Source organism: Pristis pectinata, chromosome 8, assembly GCF_009764475.1.
Source record: "Pristis pectinata isolate sPriPec2 chromosome 8, sPriPec2.1.pri, whole genome shotgun sequence".
NCBI classification, from domain to species: Eukaryota; Metazoa; Chordata; class Chondrichthyes; order Rhinopristiformes; family Pristidae; genus Pristis; species Pristis pectinata.
Genome location: NC_067412.1, coordinates 75,496,650 through 75,519,372, shown reverse-complemented (window position 1 = coordinate 75,519,372; position 22,723 = coordinate 75,496,650). Strand labels below are relative to the sequence as shown.

The following is a 22,723-nucleotide window of genomic DNA, read 5'->3' as shown; positions in this document are numbered from 1 at the left end:
GGAATATATACATACTGCAAAAAGTCCTGTACCAAGGTAACAGCAGTAACAAATGCAGGTTATGAGAAATGGCAAGGTTGAGACTGGATCATCATCTCAACTGTGAGACTGCACAGAACTTGCAGAAACATAGCCCCATTTTACGATTAGTGTAAAAAAGGTGGTTGATGGTCGGCACAGACTCAGTGGGCTGAAGGGCCTGTTTCTATGTTGTGTTTCTTTATGACTACATCCCCAAACAGCAAAAACAAGATGCAACAGGCAGAGGCAAGTGATTTCAACTAACAGATCATATCAATACTCTGTAGTCTAGCAGCATTAGGTTATAAATGATGATGGCCAATTAAACAGCTCAAGGAAAGAGGTGGATCCAAGAAAATCTCCATCATAAATGATGGTTGGGTCCGGTTTAGACATAGAACATTACGGTACAGTACAGGCCCTTCGGCCCACAATGTTGTGCCGACATTTTATCCTGCTCTAACATCTATTTAACCCTTCCCTCCCATATAGCCCTCCATTTCTCTATCATTCACTTGGCTATCAAAGAGTCTCTTAAATGTCCCTAATATATCTGCCCCCACAACCTCTGCTGGCAGTGCATTCCACGCACCCACCACTCTCTGTGTAAAAACTTACCTCTGACATCCTCCTTATACCCTCTTCCAATCACCATAAAATTATGCCCACTCATGTTAGCCATTTTCACCCAGGGGAAAAAATCTCTGACTGTCCACTTGATCTATGCCTCTTATCATCTTGGCCACCTCTATCAAGTCACCTCTCATCCTCCTTCACTCCAAAGAGAAAAGCCCTAACTCGCTCAACCTATCCTCACAAGACATGCTCTCCAATCCAGGCAGCATCCTGGTAAATCTCCTCTGCACCCTCCCTAAAGCTTCCCCGTCCTTCCTATAATGAGGTGACCAGAACTGAACACAATACTCCAAGTGTGGTCCAACCAGAGTTCTATAGAGCTGCAACATTACCTCACAGCTCTTGAATTCAATACCCCGACTAATGAAGGCCAACACTCCATACGCCTTCTTAACAACCCTATTGACCTGCGCGGCAACCTTGAGGAATCTATGGAAGTGGACCCCAAGATCCCTCTGCTCCTCCACACTGCTAAGAGTCCTGCCATTAACCTTGTATTCTGCCTTCAAATTCGATCTTCTAAAGTGTATCACTTCACACTTTTCCAGGTTGAACTCCATCTGCCACTTCTCAGCCCAGCTCTGCATCCCATCAATGTCCTATTGTAATCTACAGCAACCTTCTACACTATCCACAACACCACCAACCTTCATGTCATCAGCAAACTTACTAACCCACCCTTCCACATCCTCATCCAAGTCATTTATAAAATCACAAAGAGCAGGGGTCCCAGAACAGATCCCTGTGGAACACCACTGGTCACCGACCTCCAGGGAGAATACGCTCCATCTACCACCACCTTCTGTCTTCTATGGGCGAGCCAATTCTGAATCCACACAGTCAAGTTTCCCTGGATCCCATGCCTCCTGCCTTCCATGAGGAACCTTATCAAACACCTTATGAAAAACCATGTGTACCACATCCACTACTCTACCTTCATCAATGTGCTTTGTCACATCCTCAAAGAATTCAATCAGGCTCATGAAGCACGACCTTCCCCCTCACAAAGCCATGCTGACTGTCCCTAATTAGCCTATGCTTCTCCGAATACCCATAAATCCTAGCTCTGAGAATCTTCTCCAGCAATTTGCCCACCACTGAAGTAAGACTCACTGGTCTATAACTCCAGGGTTATCCCTACAGTACTCCCTATGTTTAAGAAAGGAACAACATTTGCCACCCTCCAATCATCTGGCACTATTCCTGTGGCCAGTGAGGATGCAAAGATCATCACCAAAGGTGCAGTAATCTCTTCCCTCACTTCCCGTAATAACTTTGGATATATCCCATCTGGCCCCGGTGACGTATCTATCTTAATGTTTTTCAGAAGTTCCAGTGCATCCTCTTTTCTCACGTCCCTTGTGAGGGGCTGAAGCATTCACAAGAAACATTCAGCCAGAAGCGCTAAATAGATGATGCATCTCTGATTCTTTCAGAAATCCCCATCATCCAATAAGACAGGTCTTCAGCAAGTTCGATTCACCACTTATAACATCAAGAAATGGCAGAGAGCATTGGATAAACATTAGCTATAAGATCAAAAAATTCCCACCTGTAGGACTAGGTGTGACTAGCTCCAGAACTAGTCACACCTCCAGCCAAGCAATTCCAGTTCAAAACTGGCATCTTCCCAACAATGTGCAAAACAAGCATGACAAATCCAATCCAGCTAGTTACCACACAGTCTACTTTCAATCATCAGCAAAATTGATGGTAAGTGTCATTGACCGTTCTATTAAATGGCATTTATTCACCAATAAGCTGCTCACCATTCAGTCCAGTTTGTTTGGTTCAAACATGAACAAAACAAATGAATTTGAGAGATAGGGTGAAAATGATATTTCACTTACACTTGATTGAGTGTGATATGAAGGAGCACAAATAAAACTGAAGTCAATGGAGTCAAGGGAAAATCTCACCAATACATCACACAGAGGAAGATGGATGTAGGTGAAAAGCAAAAAACTGCTGATGCTGGAAAGCTGTAATCTATACAGAAAAAACTGAAAATACTCAGCAAGTAAGGCAGCATTGGTGGAGAAATGGAGCTAATATTTCCCGGTTGATGCCCTCTCATTTGTTGAAAGATAATTGACCTGCAAAGTTAACTCTGTTTTCCTTTCTCAAAAGATGGTTGCAGTTGTTGGAGTCAATTATGTAGACCCAGGACATCACTGCAAGCATGCCTCACAGCAGTGTCCTTAGCCTCACAGCAGTCTCCTTAGCCCAACCATGTTCAGTTGCTTCATAAAGGCATGCAGCACTGAAACAGGCCCTTTGGCCCAACTTGTCCAAGCTGACGAGATTTCCATCTATGCTAATCCCATTTTCCTGCATTTGGCCAATTCCTTTCCTATCCATGTACTTGTCTTAATGCTTTTTGAATGGTGTGATTGTACCCGCCTCTACCACCTCTGCTGGCACCTTGTTGCATCCACCTATCACCCTGTGTGAAAAACTTGCCCCTCAAATCTTCTTTAAATATTTCCCCTCTCATCTTAAACCTATGCCCTCTAGTTTTAGACTCTCCTAACCTTGGAAAAAGACTGTAAATATCTACCCTATGCCCCTTAACTTTATAAACCTTATAGTCACGCCTCAGCCTCCTGCACTCCAGTGAGAACAATCTCAGCCTATCAAATCTCTCCATTCCAGGCAACATCCTGGTGAATCTCTTCTGCACTCCTTCAGGTCATATCACATTCTTTCTATAGTGTGGTGACCAGAACTGCACAAAATATTCCAAGTATTCCCTAATGAGCTGCAACATGATGTCCCAACTCTTAGAATCATACCCGTCTATGAAGACAAGCAAGCCAATTGCTGTCTTCACTACCCTATCCACCTGTGTAGCTTCTAAAGTCCCCGCTGTTTACCATACATGTCCAGCCATTATTAGACACCTCTAGTGCATTACTTCACACTTGTCTTGACTAAATTCCCTCTGCCAATATTCTGCCCAACTTTACAGCTGATCTATGTCTCTATCCTTCAGCAACCTTCCTCACTACATACAACTCCACCAATTTTTGTGTCATCAGCAAACTTGCCTATCAGACCACAGACATTCTCATCCAAGTCATTTATACATATGACAAACAATAAAGGTCCCAGTACTGAACCATGAGATACACCACTGGTTACAGAATTCCAGTCAGAAAAATAATCCTCAACCTCAACCTTCTACCTCCTATCACCAAGCCAATTTTGGACCCAGTTTGCCAAAGCACCTTGGATCCCATGTGTTCTAACTTTCTGGGCCAGCCTGTGTGGGAATTTGTCAAAAGCCTTGCTGAAGTCCACGTATACCACTGTCATCAGTTTTCTTAGCAACCTAAAAAAACTCAGATATGCAAGGTAAGGCTTCCCCTACAGAAATCCATAGCGACTCCCTGCCTTTCCAAATGATCATAAATCTCACCCCCAAGATTTTTTCCCCCAATAGCTGTCCTACTACTGACGCAAGGCTCACCAGCCTGTCTCTATCACAGCTCCAGCAATCTCCTCTCTTGCGTCCCATGTTACCATGAAATAGATCTCATCAGGCCCTGCTGATCTGTCCACCTTCATGTGCATCACTTTTCTTTTCATGGTATACACATTTTCCAAACTATCAGCATACACCTCTCCTAACTCTTCCTCCTCCCCATCTTTCTCCCTGGTGAATACTGATGCAAAATATTTATTCAGGACACCACACAAAAATCCACTGGCTCCACACAAAGACTTTCCTTTTGGTCTCTGAGGGGACCTATTCTTTCTCTATCTAACATCTTGATTCTAATACATTTATAAAAGGTTTAGGTATTCTCTTTAATTCTGTTGGCCAGGGCCATTTCATGTCCCTTTTTTGCCCTGCTAAGTGCTTTCTTAAGTTCTCTCCAATATCCTCCATAAATCTTATAGGACTCATTTGATAACAATTTCCTATACCTGACAAATGCTTCATTCTTTTTCCTGATTAAACCCTCAATTTCCTTTGTTAACCAAGGATCCCTAATCTTATCATATTTGCTTCTTACCCTTACATGCTAATTCTGAAATCTTATTATTTCAGTTTTAAATGCTTCTTACTTATCAGACATATCTTTTTCCTCTAGCTGCTGCTCCCAATCTACTTTCACCAGGTCCTGTCATATACTATTAAAGTCATCCCTCCCCCAACTTAAGATCTTAGATCTAGGTCCATTCTTATCCTTTTCCGTGGCTACCTTAAAACTTATCAAACTGTGGACACTGTTCGTTAAGGTTTCCTCCACTTGCCTATCCTCATTCCCTAAAATAACATTAAGTATATCTCCCTCCCTCACAGAATTCTTTACATACTGTTTTAAAAACCTTTCCTGGATGTATTGAACAAATTCCACCTCATCTCAGCCCCTTACACCAAGGCAATCCCAGTCAATATCAGGGAAGTTAAAATCACCCTATTGCTTTTACATCCTACTAATATTTGTCTGCGTATTTGTTCTTCCAAATCCTGCTGATATTTGGATGCCTATAGCATAATCTCATCAAAGTGATCGCCCTTTTCTTCATCAATAACTTTACTTCATTATAATGTCAAAAGTAGAGATGTTTGCTGAAGATTGTGCAAAGTTCAATTTGATTCACAACTCTCAACAGATGAAGGATTCCATGCCTGCATGCAGCAAGAGCCAAAACAACATTCTGGCATGGGCTGAGAACTGGCAAGTAACATGTGTGCCACAGAAGTATCAGGGAATGACCATTTCCACCAAGAGAGTCTAAACATCTGCCACTGGCATTAAACTGCATCAACACTGCCAGGTCCTCCACCAATTAACATCCTGGATATCATCAATGATTAGAAACTCAACTCCTTAGTATTAGTATTAAATACTAATAGCTGCATGAGCAGGTCAGAGGCTGGGTGTCATGTGTGAGTGACTCACCTTTTGACATCCCAAGGCTTTCCACTACCTAGAAGGCACAAGTCAGCAGCACCATGGAATACTTTCTACTAGCCTGAATAAGTGCAGCTACAACACCACTCAAGAAGCATGACACCATCTAAGACAAAACAATCCACTTTTATCAGTATTCCATCTACCACCGAAAACATTCATACTTCTATCACTGCATCATGATAGCTGCAGTAGCATGTACCATCTACAAAATGCATGGCAGTTATCTGCTTTGGCTACTCCAATATCATCTCTCAAACCTGTAATGTCTACAACTGAGAAGGACTAGAATTTCAAGTAAATTGGAATATCGGCCCCTGCATCTTCCCCTCTTGGTCACACATCATTTTGACTTGGAAATACATTGCTACTCCTTCATAGCCACCAGATCTAAATCCTCTTGTATCTGCATGGAATAACTTCACCAGAAAGACTGCATGGTTCAAGAAGATAGTTCACTATTGTGTTCTCAAGGCCAGTTAGGAATGCTCTGATTGGGAAAAATCAATGATGTAGAAAAGGATTTTGGTTTTTACACAAGAGTGTAATCAATGATACAAACGTAATTCTTCGTCCTTTGGTTATACCATTGAATGAGCTTCACGACCTTCATATTCCATGAACCAAAGGCACATTAGGTCAACTGCTAAGCTTGCCTGCTCCAGGAAAGAAAACACAGTGAGCCATTTCCTACCATCTGCCACTAGGTCTCTATTATAAAAGGCAGCACGACACAGCTACACCATTTGGTATGACTCACCAAATTGACAAAAGGGAACATAGCCACAGAAACTTATACTAAAGCACAAGGAGAAAGGCATGAGTTAACATTTCCATTTCCACAAATGGAGGTCCACGAATTCAGCTGATTTTTTTCCATTGGTTGTTGAGTATATATTTTCAAGACTGAAGTAATATTTATATTCATAATGGGTGTGAACTATCTATGCTATTCCTTTCTGTCACCATATATTAGGTGTAGTAAAGGTTCAACAGAGTGAAACTCATTTCTCTAACTGCCCAATCAACAATTTGCATGTCAGTACAGAACTAACTGAATTAGAGCCAAGTTCATGCTCTCAACACAGATCTTGTTTAATACTTTAAACTTAACTTCAAAGGAATGCATTTTCCTTAAACAGTTTGACACTGACTTTTTCACACCTGTCACCCTAGTCACTAGAACATCCTGACAATGTAGTGCATTATATATGGTTCTGACACTGATTTTTGTCACTACAAAACTACATTGAAACGACTCAACCATATTTCATATAGATCTTGCTCAAAGATAGCAGATGGGAGTCTGTTTTTTCTTTTTGAATGGGAATTAGTTCCAGCTTCTCAAAATGAAGAGTCAACATTTGACCCTTGATCTTAAGTCAATTTAAACAGTCAATGGACTCAACGTTAAGAAGCAACGTACTAAATGTTAGTAAAAGCAGACATGCGCAAGTCGAATCACCACCAAACTTTTAAGAGTGAATGTAATACACTGAACATGAGGAGAGAGGAAAATATTAGTTAGCAGCCACTGAACTTCAAGAGAGCGCAAACATATCCTTAATCTCTTCTCTTCTACAGGACTGCAACCAATTGTTTCAAAAACCTACCCTGCTAACCATTTTCTTTAAATTTATCACCCTTGGAGTGACATAATTACAGAGTCATCCATAAATTAACTGTCATCATTTCAAATGTGCTGCCAATTTCAGCCAGACCTGTTCTCCAAACCAACCACATCCCTCCTAATGCAATCTCACCCATCCAGCAACATTCACTTGCTTTTTTGCCTTAAATCGCCAACCAGATGACCACCGAGTTTTCTCTGTGGTAGCAATCACAAATAAATATGTTAACCAGTGAGCAAGCAGACAAGCTAAGACGAATTTAACCTCAAAATGATCAAAGCTTCAAGATCTATATGACGAAAGAAAATACTTACATCAACATTGCACAGAAGATCATTGAAGCCACAAGTTCCATTGTTGGATGAACAACATAGTGCCTTGAGTACACCAAGCCACTCTGCACTGAGAGCCTTGCAATAGGCAGTTAGTTCCGCACACAGGATGGCAATATCATTCACACTAAAAAAAAGACAAGAGTACAACAATCTGCAAAGAGAATGATCAATCTAGCTTAAAAGAAGCAAACATGCAGGCTTACATGCACATGGGCACCAGGAAAGCAACAATTAGCTAATTTGCTTTTGCTTAGTGCTGTATTCATAAGACTCATGTCTGTGTAGAACAGTAAACCATCCATCCTGCATCCAAAGTCCATATTTAATGATAAATCCCAAATATTAGTAAATCTTAATGCTGGTACAGCAGAATGAGGTAGGGTGGTGACTTAAAGTTGACAATTCTCCTGTCTCTGCTTCAGACTTGAAATTAGCCCAAACCATTGACAAAAATTCTTTCAATTGCATGAATGTTTATGTTAAATGACAATGGCCTCACAATTAGACAGCATAATGAGACCATAATGGTGGCTAATGCAGGGAGTAGCAAGAATCATATTAGCGAGATTGGAGCACAGCTTCTCAAACTGGATTTATGGCATGTTGTTGAGGCATTCATTGTTCCATTCCTAAGCAATCAAAATATTTATTTTGATAAACACAAAACAACTATAAAATTAGAAATTCAAGCAAAGCTCATAAACCAACAAAACCTTCATTAGCAACAAATATCCAGCTTAATAACAATGCAAAAAAGTAAATCGTACCTCCCCAATTTACATAATGCATGAACAAATTATCTGTTCTATCACTTGGAGTCTATTGTTGCAAAGAATTGGATAGAATAGACAGCAATAAATAGGTCAAAGTCAAAACATTATCTTGCTATATGTACACTTATCTCAATCAAATGTTGTAAAGCTAATAAACTTAAGTTTTTCTGTGTTAAGTCAATTGATTTTGAATACTGATTTAAAAAAATGCTGAAGCTGCTTGCCGAATTATTCCTCCTTCAGTAATAAAATCAGTCAGGCTCTTACCGATCAGGGTCATGATGTCCCACACAGACATGCATGAGTGCGTTGCAAACAAAGCTGTAGCGATTGGCTGGATTGTCGTTCAGGATTTTACCAAGCATGGAATAGCTAAAGTTATGTGCAGAAGGGTTTTCTATGGCATCAATCATGAACTCAGGTTCCCAGAGCATGTTGGAATCAGAAGGATCAATGTTACTGTAGATGGTATTCTTGACTTTGGAGCAGGCATCACTAAAAAGTTAATTGGTAAAATTTTAAATTCAGTAAAAATCTGTTTCAAGATCTGTCATAAACTTGCAAATGACAGACCATAATCTACGATTCATGCAAAAAGATGTAGCCCAAGGTCTGTGTTTCACTTAACATAATACTTCCTCTGCTACTGGGGCAGATCATATTTGCAGCACAACATTTTTAATTCTTGTGTGCACAATATTCAATGAATGTTCTGAAATCCTGAAGGAATTTGATGCATTACGTCAGAATCGTTTCCTCAGTGCATTAAATGAGTGTGATAGAATCCATCTTACCATGGATAATATGAGATCTATGGACGCAATAGGCTTGATAGTCCAAATGGCCTTTTCTGGTTCAATGCAGCCCACTGAACCAGAGAAGGCAAACAGGCATTAGCACGGAATAACAATTCGAGAAATATCTAGGAACTAATCAACCTGAATGTTCAAACAAATCTAGAAGTTCAGGAAGGATATCTCCCCATCCACACCATCAGAACCCTTGCCCAGCCCTTCCACCAAATTAATAATCAATCAATCAATCTTTGGCAGTAATGTTTTCACATACTTGATCTGTATTACATTCATAATTCTTACCCAAAGAGCTCGCCAAACTTGCTCTTTAAGTGACTGCAGGAGGTGTAGAGATCATAGAGGTAGGCAAGGATACAGCGCTCAGCAGAGGAGCAGTCTGCTGGGTTAACGCCATGTTTCACCACACCACACAAACTGAAAAGATAAACAAAGCCACTTATAATATTTTCCTAAAAATGTTTTATTTGGAGATGAAACACTTAACAATAAAAGTCTATTTTCCTTTCACACAACAGAAGAATTAAAGAAATGGTGATAACTTCTGTCCAGTAATGATTTGGAACTTGATTTATGAACCCCTCTATTCGAATATCATGATTTTTAATATTTCATTCTCTGAAAATAACAAACTTTTTTCAAACATTGCTTCAGACAGATCTCTGCTCTAACCTAACAGCCCTATTCTTCACCTGAATACATTAGTCTAGTTTCTTAGGCTTTTCACTCAAGGTTGCTAAGAGTTTTTAACTACAGTGTAAACTGATGAATAACTGATACAAAACTACTTAAACCAACAGCAGACTGTATGTCTTACAACTTATTTCCTGTCCTTTGATGTCTTGTACCCCTGTTAATAAAATACTGGCAGTAACAAATACATACGGACTCTTAATATCATCTGAAGGCATGATGTCTACCATATTCATTTTCCTTAAAACTCTCTTCTCAGAGGCAACACTTACTCAAATGTCAGAGTAATGTAATACTATGCCAGCCCACTACACGTGGTCTCAAATTGTATGTTTTGTGGAGCATTTTAAGACTCAAGAGAAGTTGCATATAATTTGTTCTTAACCCAATACTTATAATCCAACATACTTCTCCCTCTACTTTTGTCGCCTTCCAAAGGGAAATAGCTAACCCTCTCAGAGGGAACAATTTGAAACGGTGTATCTGATCATTTCCAGTCAAATCATGCCTTCTTAACACACATTTAAAAATTCTCTCAAATCAACCACAGAAACACAGTCAATAAATCTCACCCCTCAAACACTTGTGCAGTCTGATCAGGATTGAGGATAAGGCAGGAATGGTAGCGCCGCAAGACTGCCACAATGCACAGGCACAAACCCGTTGTGTAGCTGCCAACTAGACTGGATGATTTCAGAAGTAACTCTGCTTCTACTACACTCAATTCATTCAGCAACTGAAAAAAAAGCAGAGTCAGAAGCAAACACCATTACCTTATTAAGATAACATTAGAGGTATGTCATAACTAATTAACATAGCAATACCAACAAAATATTCACATCCGAGGCGCAATTTACATGACTTCATGTGCACTCTATCACTTATTCTATTACAGATATAGGAAGACTGAAAATATTTGCAGTAGCTCCATTTTATAGAAATGTTATTTAAAAGGTGCCACAGCAATTTAATTTGCAAGTACACTTTTTACTGTTGAACTAAAATGCACAGACCAAGGATTCCTAGCATCAATGCACAGGCTGCATAACAGATACTTTTCTATTTACCTCACTAGCCTTGAGTTGCTAAGGGGGAGCTGGAGGGGCTGGGAAATATAAGACACATTGCCTAATCCTGATAGTTATTTTGAGAATGACACGACCAGGACATAACCAGGCTCCACCATAATGCTCTTCAGTGAAGAACAGCCTGTTAGCACTAACAAACTGCACTCATTAACAAGCAAGTGCATCAGGTAGCAGTGAAACGTTGATGCTCAGTCGTAAACCAGCCGCATTTGGCACTTTCAAGAGAAGGAATGAGGCAAAAAAAAAAGTTAATCTAGTTTCAAACACAAATAAATCATTCCAAGACTGCAAACAGAGTAGTACCTGAATAGCAAAATCTATTAATCCACTGATATTAAGGGAATACTCCATCAGATCAAAAATAAACTGAATGTGCTGAACAAGAGGCAGATGATAGGACATTCCCAAGGCAAAACTAGTGATTTGTTCTAGCACATTCCGTGATACCTGTCACAACAAAACAAACAAGAGAAGTTAATAAACAAAATTATTAACATGATCTCATTGAATGATGGAACAGCAGCAGCATGTCAAATAGCTTACTCCTGTTTCCATGTCTTTTGATCTTATTTTCAATTTTGTTTCAAAGAGTTATTTTCTCTTGCACCTGCACATTTTTCAGAAATTCAGAGCATTGACTCTAACGCTTTCTAATTATGTTTGCATCAAAAGAATTAAGATCAAGTAATGCAAATTAAATTAAGAACATAGGCTTCTAATAAAGAGCATAGCAAGGTTCAATGAAGCGGGAAAAGATAAAGATTGCCTGATGACACCAGCCCAGGTTATACACCACACATCTGTAAAAACTGTCTTACATAATTTGTAATTTCACTTGCAGTAGATGGAGCAATCTTCCAATTCTTGCAACGTGGTTCAATACTCGAAAAAAAATCCCCCAACACTCACCTGAGAGGTAACTTGATGCTGATCAAAATGTGAAAGATGCTGAAATTTGGCAAATATGTCCTCAGCTGTAGGAAATGCTTCTGGTTTATTTTTCTTTCGCTTCTGTCCTTCCTCTCCACCTATACAAGTAAGAAAGAAAGTCAACTGTTGTCTTTCAGAGCTATTGTCTAAAGCATGCATGATGATGAAAGAAAGACGACAAGGAATAGGCCATACATTCCCTCAAGCCAGCTGCACAAATCAGTGAAATCATAGGCTTTACCTCTACACCACTTTTTCACCCTATCCCTCAAATCCCTTAGTACCCAAGAACTTTTCAATCTCAGCAATGAATATGCAAAACAAAAGCACATTCATAGCTATCTGGAGAGAGAATTCAATCACTCTCAATAAAGAAATACTTAATTCTGTCTTAAATGGCTGACCTTTTATCCTGAGACTGTGCCAGAGTCCCATATTCTGCAGCCAATCCCACTTGATTTCGGAACTCTCAATGAAATCATCTCTAATCCTTTGCCACTACAGTGAGCGTAGGCCAATTTTATTTCGCTGTCTCATGGGAGAGCTTCACCCCCACCACCATCCCAATAATCAATCTAGTGAACCTACACTGCCCTGACCCCAAGCCAAAAATAATCTTCCACCACCAAGACCAAAATTACATTTAATATTCCCTAACCATCTATATAATTGTGGAAAGATTGTGAATTTCCTTGCAATTAGACCAACACATCTACTTGCCTACCTTAATACTTGCTGTACCTGCAATTCTCGAACTTGCATACCAAGATCCCCACATACACCAACATTTACTAGTTTTTCGCCATTTGATAAACATTTGATAAACCTCACATTTTCCAAAATGATACTATACTTCCTACTATATTGCCCACTTTCTCTGGTTTATATTCCGTGGCAGATTTTATTCAGCTATCTATTCTGCAAATATGTTAATGTCATTTCTAACCCCAAAGAGTTGTATTTTATTTAACTATCTCTTCTGTGGCAAGCAAAGAAAGAAAGAATCAAACTGAATGAAATCAATGGGAAAAGACTAGACAGATCAGGCAGGTTCCACAATCAGAAAAATCACCAAGGACCATAAAAGGTACCTTTTAAGTTATACTGTTAGATTATGATTCACTGTATGTCTAATTAAGAAATTAAATAGTAAGCTTTCAATAAATACCTAATTTTATTAAAATATTGTTTCTGGATAAAGCATTTTATTCAGTGTTTAGAAAAAGTTAATTCAAATTTGAAAATTAAAATTAGTTCCAATGTGAACTTCTATTGATTCTGAAGACTGGAGAATATGATTTGGCAGAGATAAACATAGATCTGGGTAGGTTTTGACCTATCTGATTGTTTAAGCAGGCACCTCAAAGGTTGATTAATTGATACAACAGCCAAAAATAGTTGGATTAACAATGGTTTAAGAATCCAAAAAAATGACAAGAGGGTCAAAATAAGAGCAACACAATACTCTAAATGTGGCCGAATAAAGTTTCATGCAGTTGCAACATTATCCACTTTCTATATCTCTGCAGCACACAATGGCCTTGCCTCAGCAATGAGATTGGCCATCTGTGAATAGACACTATTTGTATTAATAGTGCCTCATTTCATGTCTCAAATTTGGAACGCAATCAGTTCAAATCTCACATATGACGTTGATGCGCAAAATCTATACCAACACTTCAATGTAGTACTGTAGGTAGTTGAGTGTTGAAGAGTGTTGAGATGTGATATGAAACCGAATCTAATGCCAAAAAATCTTACATGACAGATTGTTTGGCTTGAATCATACATGTCCCTGAAGTTAGTAAAAATGTCAATCAGCACCATGTGAGTATTATCAAGCATAAATCACCACCCTATCATTCTTCACCTCACAATGTATTAACATTCAAACGTATGAAATTATCAACTGGAGTGCATGTGGGCTTTCGAGTCAAACTTGAATAAATTTTTAAGTTAACTATCCCTAGTCATTAAAAAGTAAGGCATGCATTTGGTTACTGGGCTCCTGGCTAAAGAACCAGGAGAGAAATTAGCTGTGGTTCTCCAATGATTCCACTGGTGACGTGCACACAATGCTACACATAGCTGATTCCTTATCCACAACAAATTCATTCTCTCTCACACAAAAAAGGCCACCTTGGGAAAGTCACATTTAGCATCCATGAAATCAAGTTATGATAAGAAATAGATTTTTTTTTACAGTTGATAAATAGTGTGCTTTCCAGACTACACGCCCAGATGCAAGAAAAAAATTGCTAATCCACACTATCCTGCAAATACTGCCAAAAGGTGCTTATGATAAATGTGAACATGGATCTAAGGAAATCACACAAAAAACCTACAATATTCGACACCTCACACACACTGCCTACCAGTCTCAGCAGTGCTCTTCTTGTTCAAAACCTTCAAGATGTCTTTGGTTATTTTTTTAATTACATGTCGAGCTTCATCTCGTTGCTTGCCAACACCATACAGAACCACCAGGCGCTGATTACATTCATGACTTGCCGATTCCTCCTGTTTCCATAGGTATGGGCCAGGTGGAAGATCAAGGAGAAAAAAAAGAACCACAGAAGGGAAATAAAACATGTTGGCACAATCTTAAGCTTGCTGAATCAACAACAGCCTAACTTTTAAACCCCATTAAGAGATAATTGAATGAATATATTATAAGCAAACAGAAAACAGAAAATCTCTAGTGAATCTTTTGGCAGTAGATCGTACACACCATAAACCCCATTGAAGGTGACCAAATTTATTTTGCAAAAGACCCTCATAGGCAGCTGGGCAATGAGATTCCTGTACCCTTAGATACATATTAATTTACCAGAGATCAAGGACCATTTTTAAAAAATGCTATACTATTCCAAGTCCATTCTTTAAATTATGATAAGTAAGAGCATCCACACGTAGTGGGAACTTTTGATAAATCTTCAGTTTAATATATCTGGAGATCATTTATTAGGCATTGAAAGGCAACTGACCAACAAGTTAGATTACATACAATGTAATTTTATCACCATTTGGTAGTACGACTATGGTAGGTAAACAAGCTTGTTTTGGAAAGACTAAAAAGTCACATGTGTAATGTGATAAGTATTATGCTGAAGGCTAAATAGATAAACAACCACATATAGCACCTTTAGCATTGTAAAATATCTGAAGGCGATTCATAGGAACATCACACAAAAACTGACTGGGTCAAATCATAAGACATTAGGGCATTTAAATTGTTTGTTCAAAAAGAGATGGGCTTTAAATAATTCTTTAAATAAAGCTACAAGCAGGAGTCATTTTGGGAGGAAATGCCACAGCTCAGGTACTCAGCAGCTGAAGTATCAACTACCAATGGTGGAGTAATCAAAATGGGGGATGTTCAAGAGGCCACAATTAGAAGAATGCAAATATTTAACAGTGCTTTTGCACTACTCAAAACTAGAACTAAACAATAATAAAGTAATGATGGTATATAGTGTGAAAATAAAGGTAGGAATTTATCGGCAAAGCTGGCTCAGTCCATCATATGGTATGGTACAAAGGCCATACAGACCAGCAAGTAGAAAATTCAATCAAACCCAGTTAAATAAATGGTATTAATAATGACATTACAATAATTTGCACCCCAAGCTAGAGACAAATAATAAGGATTCCCATTTGTTATCTCTTTCTAGCAATCTGTTGGAAGATATATAGGAAAAGGACACCACAGTCAAAAAGGATCAAGCTTGGTTATAACAATTGAATTGACAAAAAGCCTTAGCTGGTATCATATGAAAAATGTCTAGTTGGATCAACAACAGAAAGTAATTGCTACTTGCATTAAAATGATCTCATCAGGACAAAAGATATGCAAATGTTTCCTCTCACTATTCAGCCATTCTCCAGCCAGTTGTTTTGGCAAAAGCTACCAACCAAATACAACAAATTCTGACTCTTTTTGAAAATCAAAAAACTGCAGATGTTGGAAATCAGAATTAAAAACAAAAATTACTTCAGCTCAGGTAGTAACTGAAGAAAGAAGCAGATATCTGATGAACCTGAAAGATATTCCTCTCCACAAATGCTATCTGAACTGATGACCTTTTTTTGAGATTTCCTGCTTGCCATGGACAGGGACAGTGACCATTGCTCCATAACCTTTAAAATTGTCATGGACAGGGACAGGTGCAGAGAGGACAAGAGGATTTTCAACTGGGGAAGGGCGAACTATGAGGCTATAAGGAGAGAACTTGGGAGTGTAAATTGGGATGTCCTTTTTGAAGGAAAATGTACCATGGAGATGTGGTCGATGTTCAGGGATCTTATGCAGGATGTTAGGGATAAATATGTCCCAGTGAGGCAGAGAAGGAATGGCAGGGTGAAAGAACTGTGGGTGACGAGAGAGGTGGAACGACTTGTTAGGGAGAAGAAGGTAGCGTACGTGAGGTATAAGCAGCAAGGTTCAGACAGGGCCCGTGAGGAATATAGGGTAGCGAGGAAGGAACTTAAGAAAGGGCTGAGGAGAGCTAGAAGGGGACATGAAAAGGCTTTGGCTAGTAGGGTTAAGGAAAATCCCAAGGCCTTTTTCAAGTACGTGAAGGGTAGGAGGATGGCTAGGGTAAAGGTAGGTCCGATTAAGGACAAAGGTGGGAGAATTTGCCTGGAGGCGGCAGAAGTGGGAGAAGTTCTCAATGAGTACTTCTCTTCGGTATTCACCAGGGAGAGGGGTCTTGATGACGCGGAAGGGAGTGCTGGTAGGGGTAATGTTCTCGAGGTTGTAGATATCAAGAGGGAGGATGTGTTGAAGTTGTTAAATAATATTAAGACAGATAAATCTCCGGGGCCTGACGGGATTTTCCCCAGGCTGCTTCGAGAGGCTAGGGAGGAGATTGTTGAACCGCTGGTAAGGATCTTTGAGTCCTCATTGTCCACAGGGATGGTGCCAGAGGATTGGAGGGTTGCGAATGTTGTCCCCTTGTTCAAAAAAGCTAATAGGGATAGGCCAGGGAATTATAGACCGGTGAGTCTCACGTCTGTGGTGGGTAAGCTGTTAGAAAGGATTCTAAGGGATAGGATTTATGAACACCTAGAGAATCATGGACTGATTAGGGACAGCCAGCATGGCTTTGTGAAGGGAAGATCTTGCCTCACAAGCCTGATAGAGTTCTTTGAGCAGGTGACCAGGAAGATTGATGAGGGCAGTGCGGTGGATGTGGTTTACATGGATTTTAGTAAGGCATTTGATAAGGTTCCTCATGGTAGGCTTCTTCAGAAGGTCACAGGCCAAGGGATCCAAGGAAGCTTGGCTGTGTGGATTAGGAATTGGCTTGCATGTAGAAAGCAGAGGGTTGTGGTGGAAGGAGTGCCCTCGGATTGGAAGGCAGTGACTAGTGGTGTCCCGCAGGGATCGGTTCTGGGACCTCTACTTTTTGTGATATTTACAGATGACTTAGATGAGGGGGTGGAGGGCTGGGTTAGTAAGTTTGCGGACGACACTAAGATAGGCGGTGTTGTGGATAGTGTGGAGGGCTGTCGGACCTTACAGAGGGATATTGATAGGATGCAGAGCTGGGCTGACAAGTGGCAGATGGAGTTCAATCTGGAGAAGTGTGAGGTGGTACACTTTGGAAGGACAAACTCCAGGGCAGAGTACTGGGTGAATGGCAAGGTACTTGGCAGTGTGGAGGAGCAGAGGGATCTGGGGGTTCATATTCACAGTTCATTGAAAGTTCCCTCACAGGTGGAAAGAGCAGTTAAGAAGGCCAATGGGATGTTGGCTTTCATAAATCGCGGGATTGAGTTTAAGAACCGTGAGGTTATGATGCAGCTTTACAAAACTCTAGTTAGGCCACACTTAGAGTACTGTGTTCAGTTCTGGTCGCCTCATTATAGGAAGGATGTGGAGGCATTGGAGAGGGTGCAGAGGAGATTTATCAGGATGCTGCCTGGATTAGAGAGTATTGAATATGAGGAGAGGCTTAAGGTGCCAGGGCTTTATTCACTGGAAAGGAGGAGGATGAGAGGAGACATGATAGAGGTATATAAAATACTGAGAGGAATAAATAGAGTAGACAGTCAGCACCTCCTTCCCAGGGCACCAATGCTCAAGACGAGAGGGCATGGCTTTAAGGTTATGGGTGGGAGGTTCAGGGGAGATGTCGGGGGAGGTTTTTCACCCAGAGAGTGGTTGGTGCATGGAATGCACTGCCTGGGGTGGTGGTGGAGGCAGATACATTGAACAGGTTCAAGAGCTTGTTGGATAGGCATACGGAGGAGTGTAGGATGGGGGGATATGCAGGAGGAAGGGGTTAGGTTGTGTGAGGGTGGTTTGATGGATGGCACAACATGGTGGGCCGAAGGGCCTGTTTTGTGCTGTATGGTTCTATGGTTCTATCCAACAGCGGGCATTCCTGCAACCCTGATCCATTAGAAATCCAGCCTAAACTAAAGGCGAGCATGCCAGGTAAGAGGAGACACATTACCTTTCAAAAAAGTACACATAGTATTTTCGAAGTATGGTCCAAACCTACTCCCACAAAAATAGGCACATTTTAAAATTTTAGACCTTATGAAAATGGATGAAAAGGACAGAAAACCTGAACAGGTACATGACTCTATGAAATAGAATTGCAGAAAAATGTCCAGCTTTCAACTTTCTCCCAGGCACTACAAGTTTCCGGCAGGATGCAAACACTCAAAATATCTCTCAGGTGATGCATACACTACCAGTTCTACACAAATAAATGCCCTCCCAATGACTCAATAAACTCCAATGAACTGACACTGGTATCAGAGATTCTGGCACATCTGTCCAGATCCTGGACAATACATTTTTGAACCCTGTATTTTTTTTAAACAAAATTGATAACAAAATACATTAAAAATTTTCAACACAATTAGCCTTAGCACCTCACCTGAGGGATAGGGAAGTGTGTTGCATATTGTATGTGCCTGGGTTGTTCATACGGTGAAGGAAATGCATCATTCGATTTTTCTTTCTGTAATAGCTTCATGTCTTTTTCTGAGGCAGGTTTTTCTGGAGATGGGCTGGCTTTGGATTCACAGTGCATTGGAGGAGAAAACACCTACAAATTGATGAGATGAAAAAAGTTAATTCATTGAAAGCCTGATCAGATGTAGCACATAATATTTTAAGCCAACTGAATTCCAACTTCAAGAAGTACTCTTCCTAATCTCACTCCCCTACTCCCACATCATGCTGCTCTCACCCAAACTCTTCCTGAAAGTTATCCACAATTCTTGCTTCCCATTGATTTCCAGTGATTCTTACTTATCTGTGATATTTTCTTTGTCAGATAGAGAGATGATATTAATTGTTTAAGCTCCCACATGAAGAATACCTGTTTGAATTAAGTGATTGACAGTAATGGCAGTACAGAATGGGGGGAAATAATTGCATACAAAAATGACAAAGAAGGAAGAATCCAAAATATATAGATAGAAAGAAATAAAGCGCAAGAAAAAATTGGCACTTCTAATCAGATGGCTTTGAGCTGGCTTTCATCTTCAATATTTGCCAATCTCCATCAACAAAATCAATACAAGTAACTACTGTGCTGCCATAGGTGAGATCAGAAATCAAATCTGAAATTTACTATACGTACAGGTAGTTCTGCTATAACACAATAGTTAGGTTCTGAAGAAACATCACGTTACAGAAAGTCGCATTATAGCAGAACAGGCTGTAGTTGGCTTTAAAACACATTTAAATAGGTTTTCCTAATAGCAATATAACCAATGCAGCCTGTGTAAGGCGAATAGTTTCCCCTAATTCATCAATCACATTATAACCAATCTGCGTTATGGAAACACGCCTTATAGCAGAACTACCTGTACTCACAAGGTTTTACTGAACTGCCAGAGAATCTAATTTTATGACTGCTGATTATTGATCCATGTGTGCAAGATTTCTGGAAAGAATTCATCCTTTTACCCCTTAATACAGAACAACAGCTATATGTCACAATCACCCTGCAATCTCGTTACTACATCTGACCAGCAGTAAATGACATTCCAGCCGTTGGGAGAAGTTCACACAATAGCGTTAACCTTCTTATGTCCAAGATTGATCAGTTGTACCTGCCTTTGTAAAGGACTCAGTAATGACTTTGTTAAGTACACAGGTGGTACAGCACCTAGTTCTTAATATTTTTTTATATCAATACATATAATTTACTTCTGTTGCCGTGCATTTTCATAAAATCTTGATAGAGATAGTGAATTCTACGTGATCTTACAAAGAAAGACAACAACGAAATGATTATGTGTACTATTAAACAATTACACTGTCATGAATGGCATTTAAAAGCAGTACCATGTGAAACTGAAGAACAAATGCACCAAGAAACTACAAATCTTATTTTTTTAAACAATGAACACTGTAGTATACTAGCAAAATCCAGAAACATTCAATTCCCCAAACAAGGACCAGAGGCAACAAGAATACACACAAGGAAAACAATGAATAATATAAAATTACATGGGCAAAAGTAAACAATAAAATTAACTTACAGCAAAATCAGCACTAAAATCATTTTTAAAGTCATTCTTTTCCACATCTTCAAAAATAGCGCTGGAGTTGTGATCTATGTCCATACTTTCTGGTAAGCCTGTATCCTGAAACACGTGGATATTCAATATGAGAATTACCCAGGATTTCTAAATCTGCTTGTCTTTGTTACTCATTGATCATTATGTTGCAAAAGGCAATTTAAGGCAGGAGATGGAGTGCATCCAATATCCTGCCTAAAACTGAAGAAAAAGCAGGAAAACAGCCAGGTTGAGTCTACATTTGCAATATGGGACCATGACCAGTTTCCTATAAGTATGGGATGGGTAAAATGGAATTGAAAGAGAGGATAAAGAGAGAACCTAAATTGCTAACACATACCTCCTAGTATCTGCTTTAGAGTGATGATATTGTGGGTTTAACACCAATTTGCTCAAGTTCAGGAGAAGAGTAGGCTAAGCTGTTGGTCTTCTTATAAATGAGCCAGCCTGATTTCAGAGATGGGCATATTAAATGGCTGTACTGAAAACAAAAATGGTGCCCTACACAAACAAACAGGCTTGCTTAGGAAACATTCAAGAGGAGTTATTGTGCCCTGAGGAGTTTTAAAAAGGCATGGCTCCACCCTCATCCAATTTTGATGAGGCGAATGTAAGCCATCCTGGAGACTCATTAAAAGTGTTACGAAGATGTTAAGTTTCCATTCAAAATTAACACAGTACTAGCCCATCCTGCTTAATTTATTGAAAATGAAAAGAAAAATAATGTGGAACTTCATAGTCAAATTTAGCATGTATTGGTAGAGGTAATATATATTTCTAAATGAGAGCTACTGGATACATGGAGAAATATGTCTTGCCCATCACGCTGATGCTCAGATTTTTTTTTAAATAAACACACCATATGCTGAAATGGACAATGCCACAAGGAAAATATTCAAACTTTGGCAGCAGTCCATAGAAGCTGATCCCCACCACCTTTTGTAGAAGCTCTTGAAGGCAGAAAAGACACTGAAAGTACTATTTGGGACATGTCAACATTCATCAAATGTGGCTCAGTAATAACCATATAACTGTGATGGCAGTGCCTTGAAGAATATGATGGGAAAACAAAGAGAAGGAATACATTTGACCTTAATGTCACCAAATTGCCTGTTGCAAGTGACCAATGACAACATTGGTAGGTATGACCACTACATAGTTTCTGTGGAGACTAAGTTCCATTTTCACACTTGTGAAACCTTGGTGTTGTGTTAAGTGAAATATAGAATCTGAAGCTCAAAACCAAGCATCTATCAGATTCTGTCAGCCTTCAGTGGAAACCAAAATCCATCCCAACAAAATCTGTTATCTCATAGCCCAGTATATCACTCAATCCTCCATCACTATTAAGGATGATGACCAGTTCTGATTCAACCAAGCATATAGGATAGAGCAACAAGTGGCAGTTTAATGAAGCTATAACAAAATACATATTGATTAGCATGCAATAGAGGTGAACAATCTCACAATGGACCAGGTAAAATGCCACAGCCATACCAGTCAGTACAAACCTTATTACAATGTTGCATAAAGAGAAGGCAAGGTCTGAATTCTATGTGAGGCAAAAGTGACATTAAGATCAGGGTTGATTAAGTGTGCCATCAAGTCATCCAGGGGATCAGGGGAAAACTCTGGAAAAAGGGAAGATGGCTATGGTTGTTTGAGCTAATCATCTCAGCACCGTGGAAATGCCATCAAACCAACTGCTTTGGGACAATTAACTTTATCAATAATGACCATAGCATAAAGGGGATCTGCTTATTATTGACTTCATGCTGTTTGAGTCACTATGCAATTTCTTTAAAAAATAAACAATCAATTCTCAGTCAAAAAAAATTACTAACAACTTTCTTATGAAATTAAATGACTTTACCACTTTTACCAGGTGGACCATTATCAAGTGGGCCAGATCAAGATGATAGCAATTCACAGCAAACCATCTGCATTGTGTACCTGCATACTGCAGTGCAGGAGTTCTTAACATGCTGCAAGTCCTCTTACCGGACCTCTTACTGTGTCCCTGGATTTACCAATGAATCAAAGGGTGCTCTGTAATGTACTGAGCTGAAAGGCCAAATACATTTCTTATCTGGCCACAGTTTTACATCAGCGAAAGCTGGTTGATCTAGTGCAGCCCTATTCAACTGAATTAGACTGACCTCTATTAAAAACAAACTATGTGGTTTACTTAGTTTTAAACTTCAGTTTAATTAACATTAATGTTTTAATGCATGTCAATTGTGTGGTGAAATTTCAATCTTTTTTTATTCGTTTTTCAACTGTTTCTAAATGTCTGATCATCTATGGAGTCAGTGCCATGTCT

At 39.5% G+C, this 22,723-nt stretch overlaps 1 protein-coding gene across 2 annotated transcripts in view; it reads right to left on the bottom strand.

Moving 5' to 3' along the window:
* Positions 1–22,723, bottom strand: part of med12 (mediator complex subunit 12) — a 128,914-nt gene that overhangs the window by 63,090 nt on the left and 43,101 nt on the right. The window contains exons 14-22 of one of the 2 annotated variants that reach the window (XM_052020734.1): positions 20,362–20,466; positions 18,744–18,914; positions 14,223–14,367; positions 11,827–11,945; positions 11,221–11,364; positions 10,402–10,565; positions 9,422–9,553; positions 8,592–8,819; positions 7,531–7,675 (exon numbers count right to left, since the gene is read on the bottom strand). In XM_052020734.1, coding sequence (XP_051876694.1) covers positions 7,531–7,675; positions 8,592–8,819; positions 9,422–9,553; positions 10,402–10,565; positions 11,221–11,364; positions 11,827–11,945; positions 14,223–14,367; positions 18,744–18,914; positions 20,362–20,466 — 1,353 coding nt within the window. The remainder of the gene's footprint in view (positions 1–7,530; positions 7,676–8,591; positions 8,820–9,421; positions 9,554–10,401; positions 10,566–11,220; positions 11,365–11,826; positions 11,946–14,222; positions 14,368–18,743; positions 18,915–20,361; positions 20,467–22,723) is intronic. The other variant, XM_052020736.1, reaches the window with a different exon arrangement.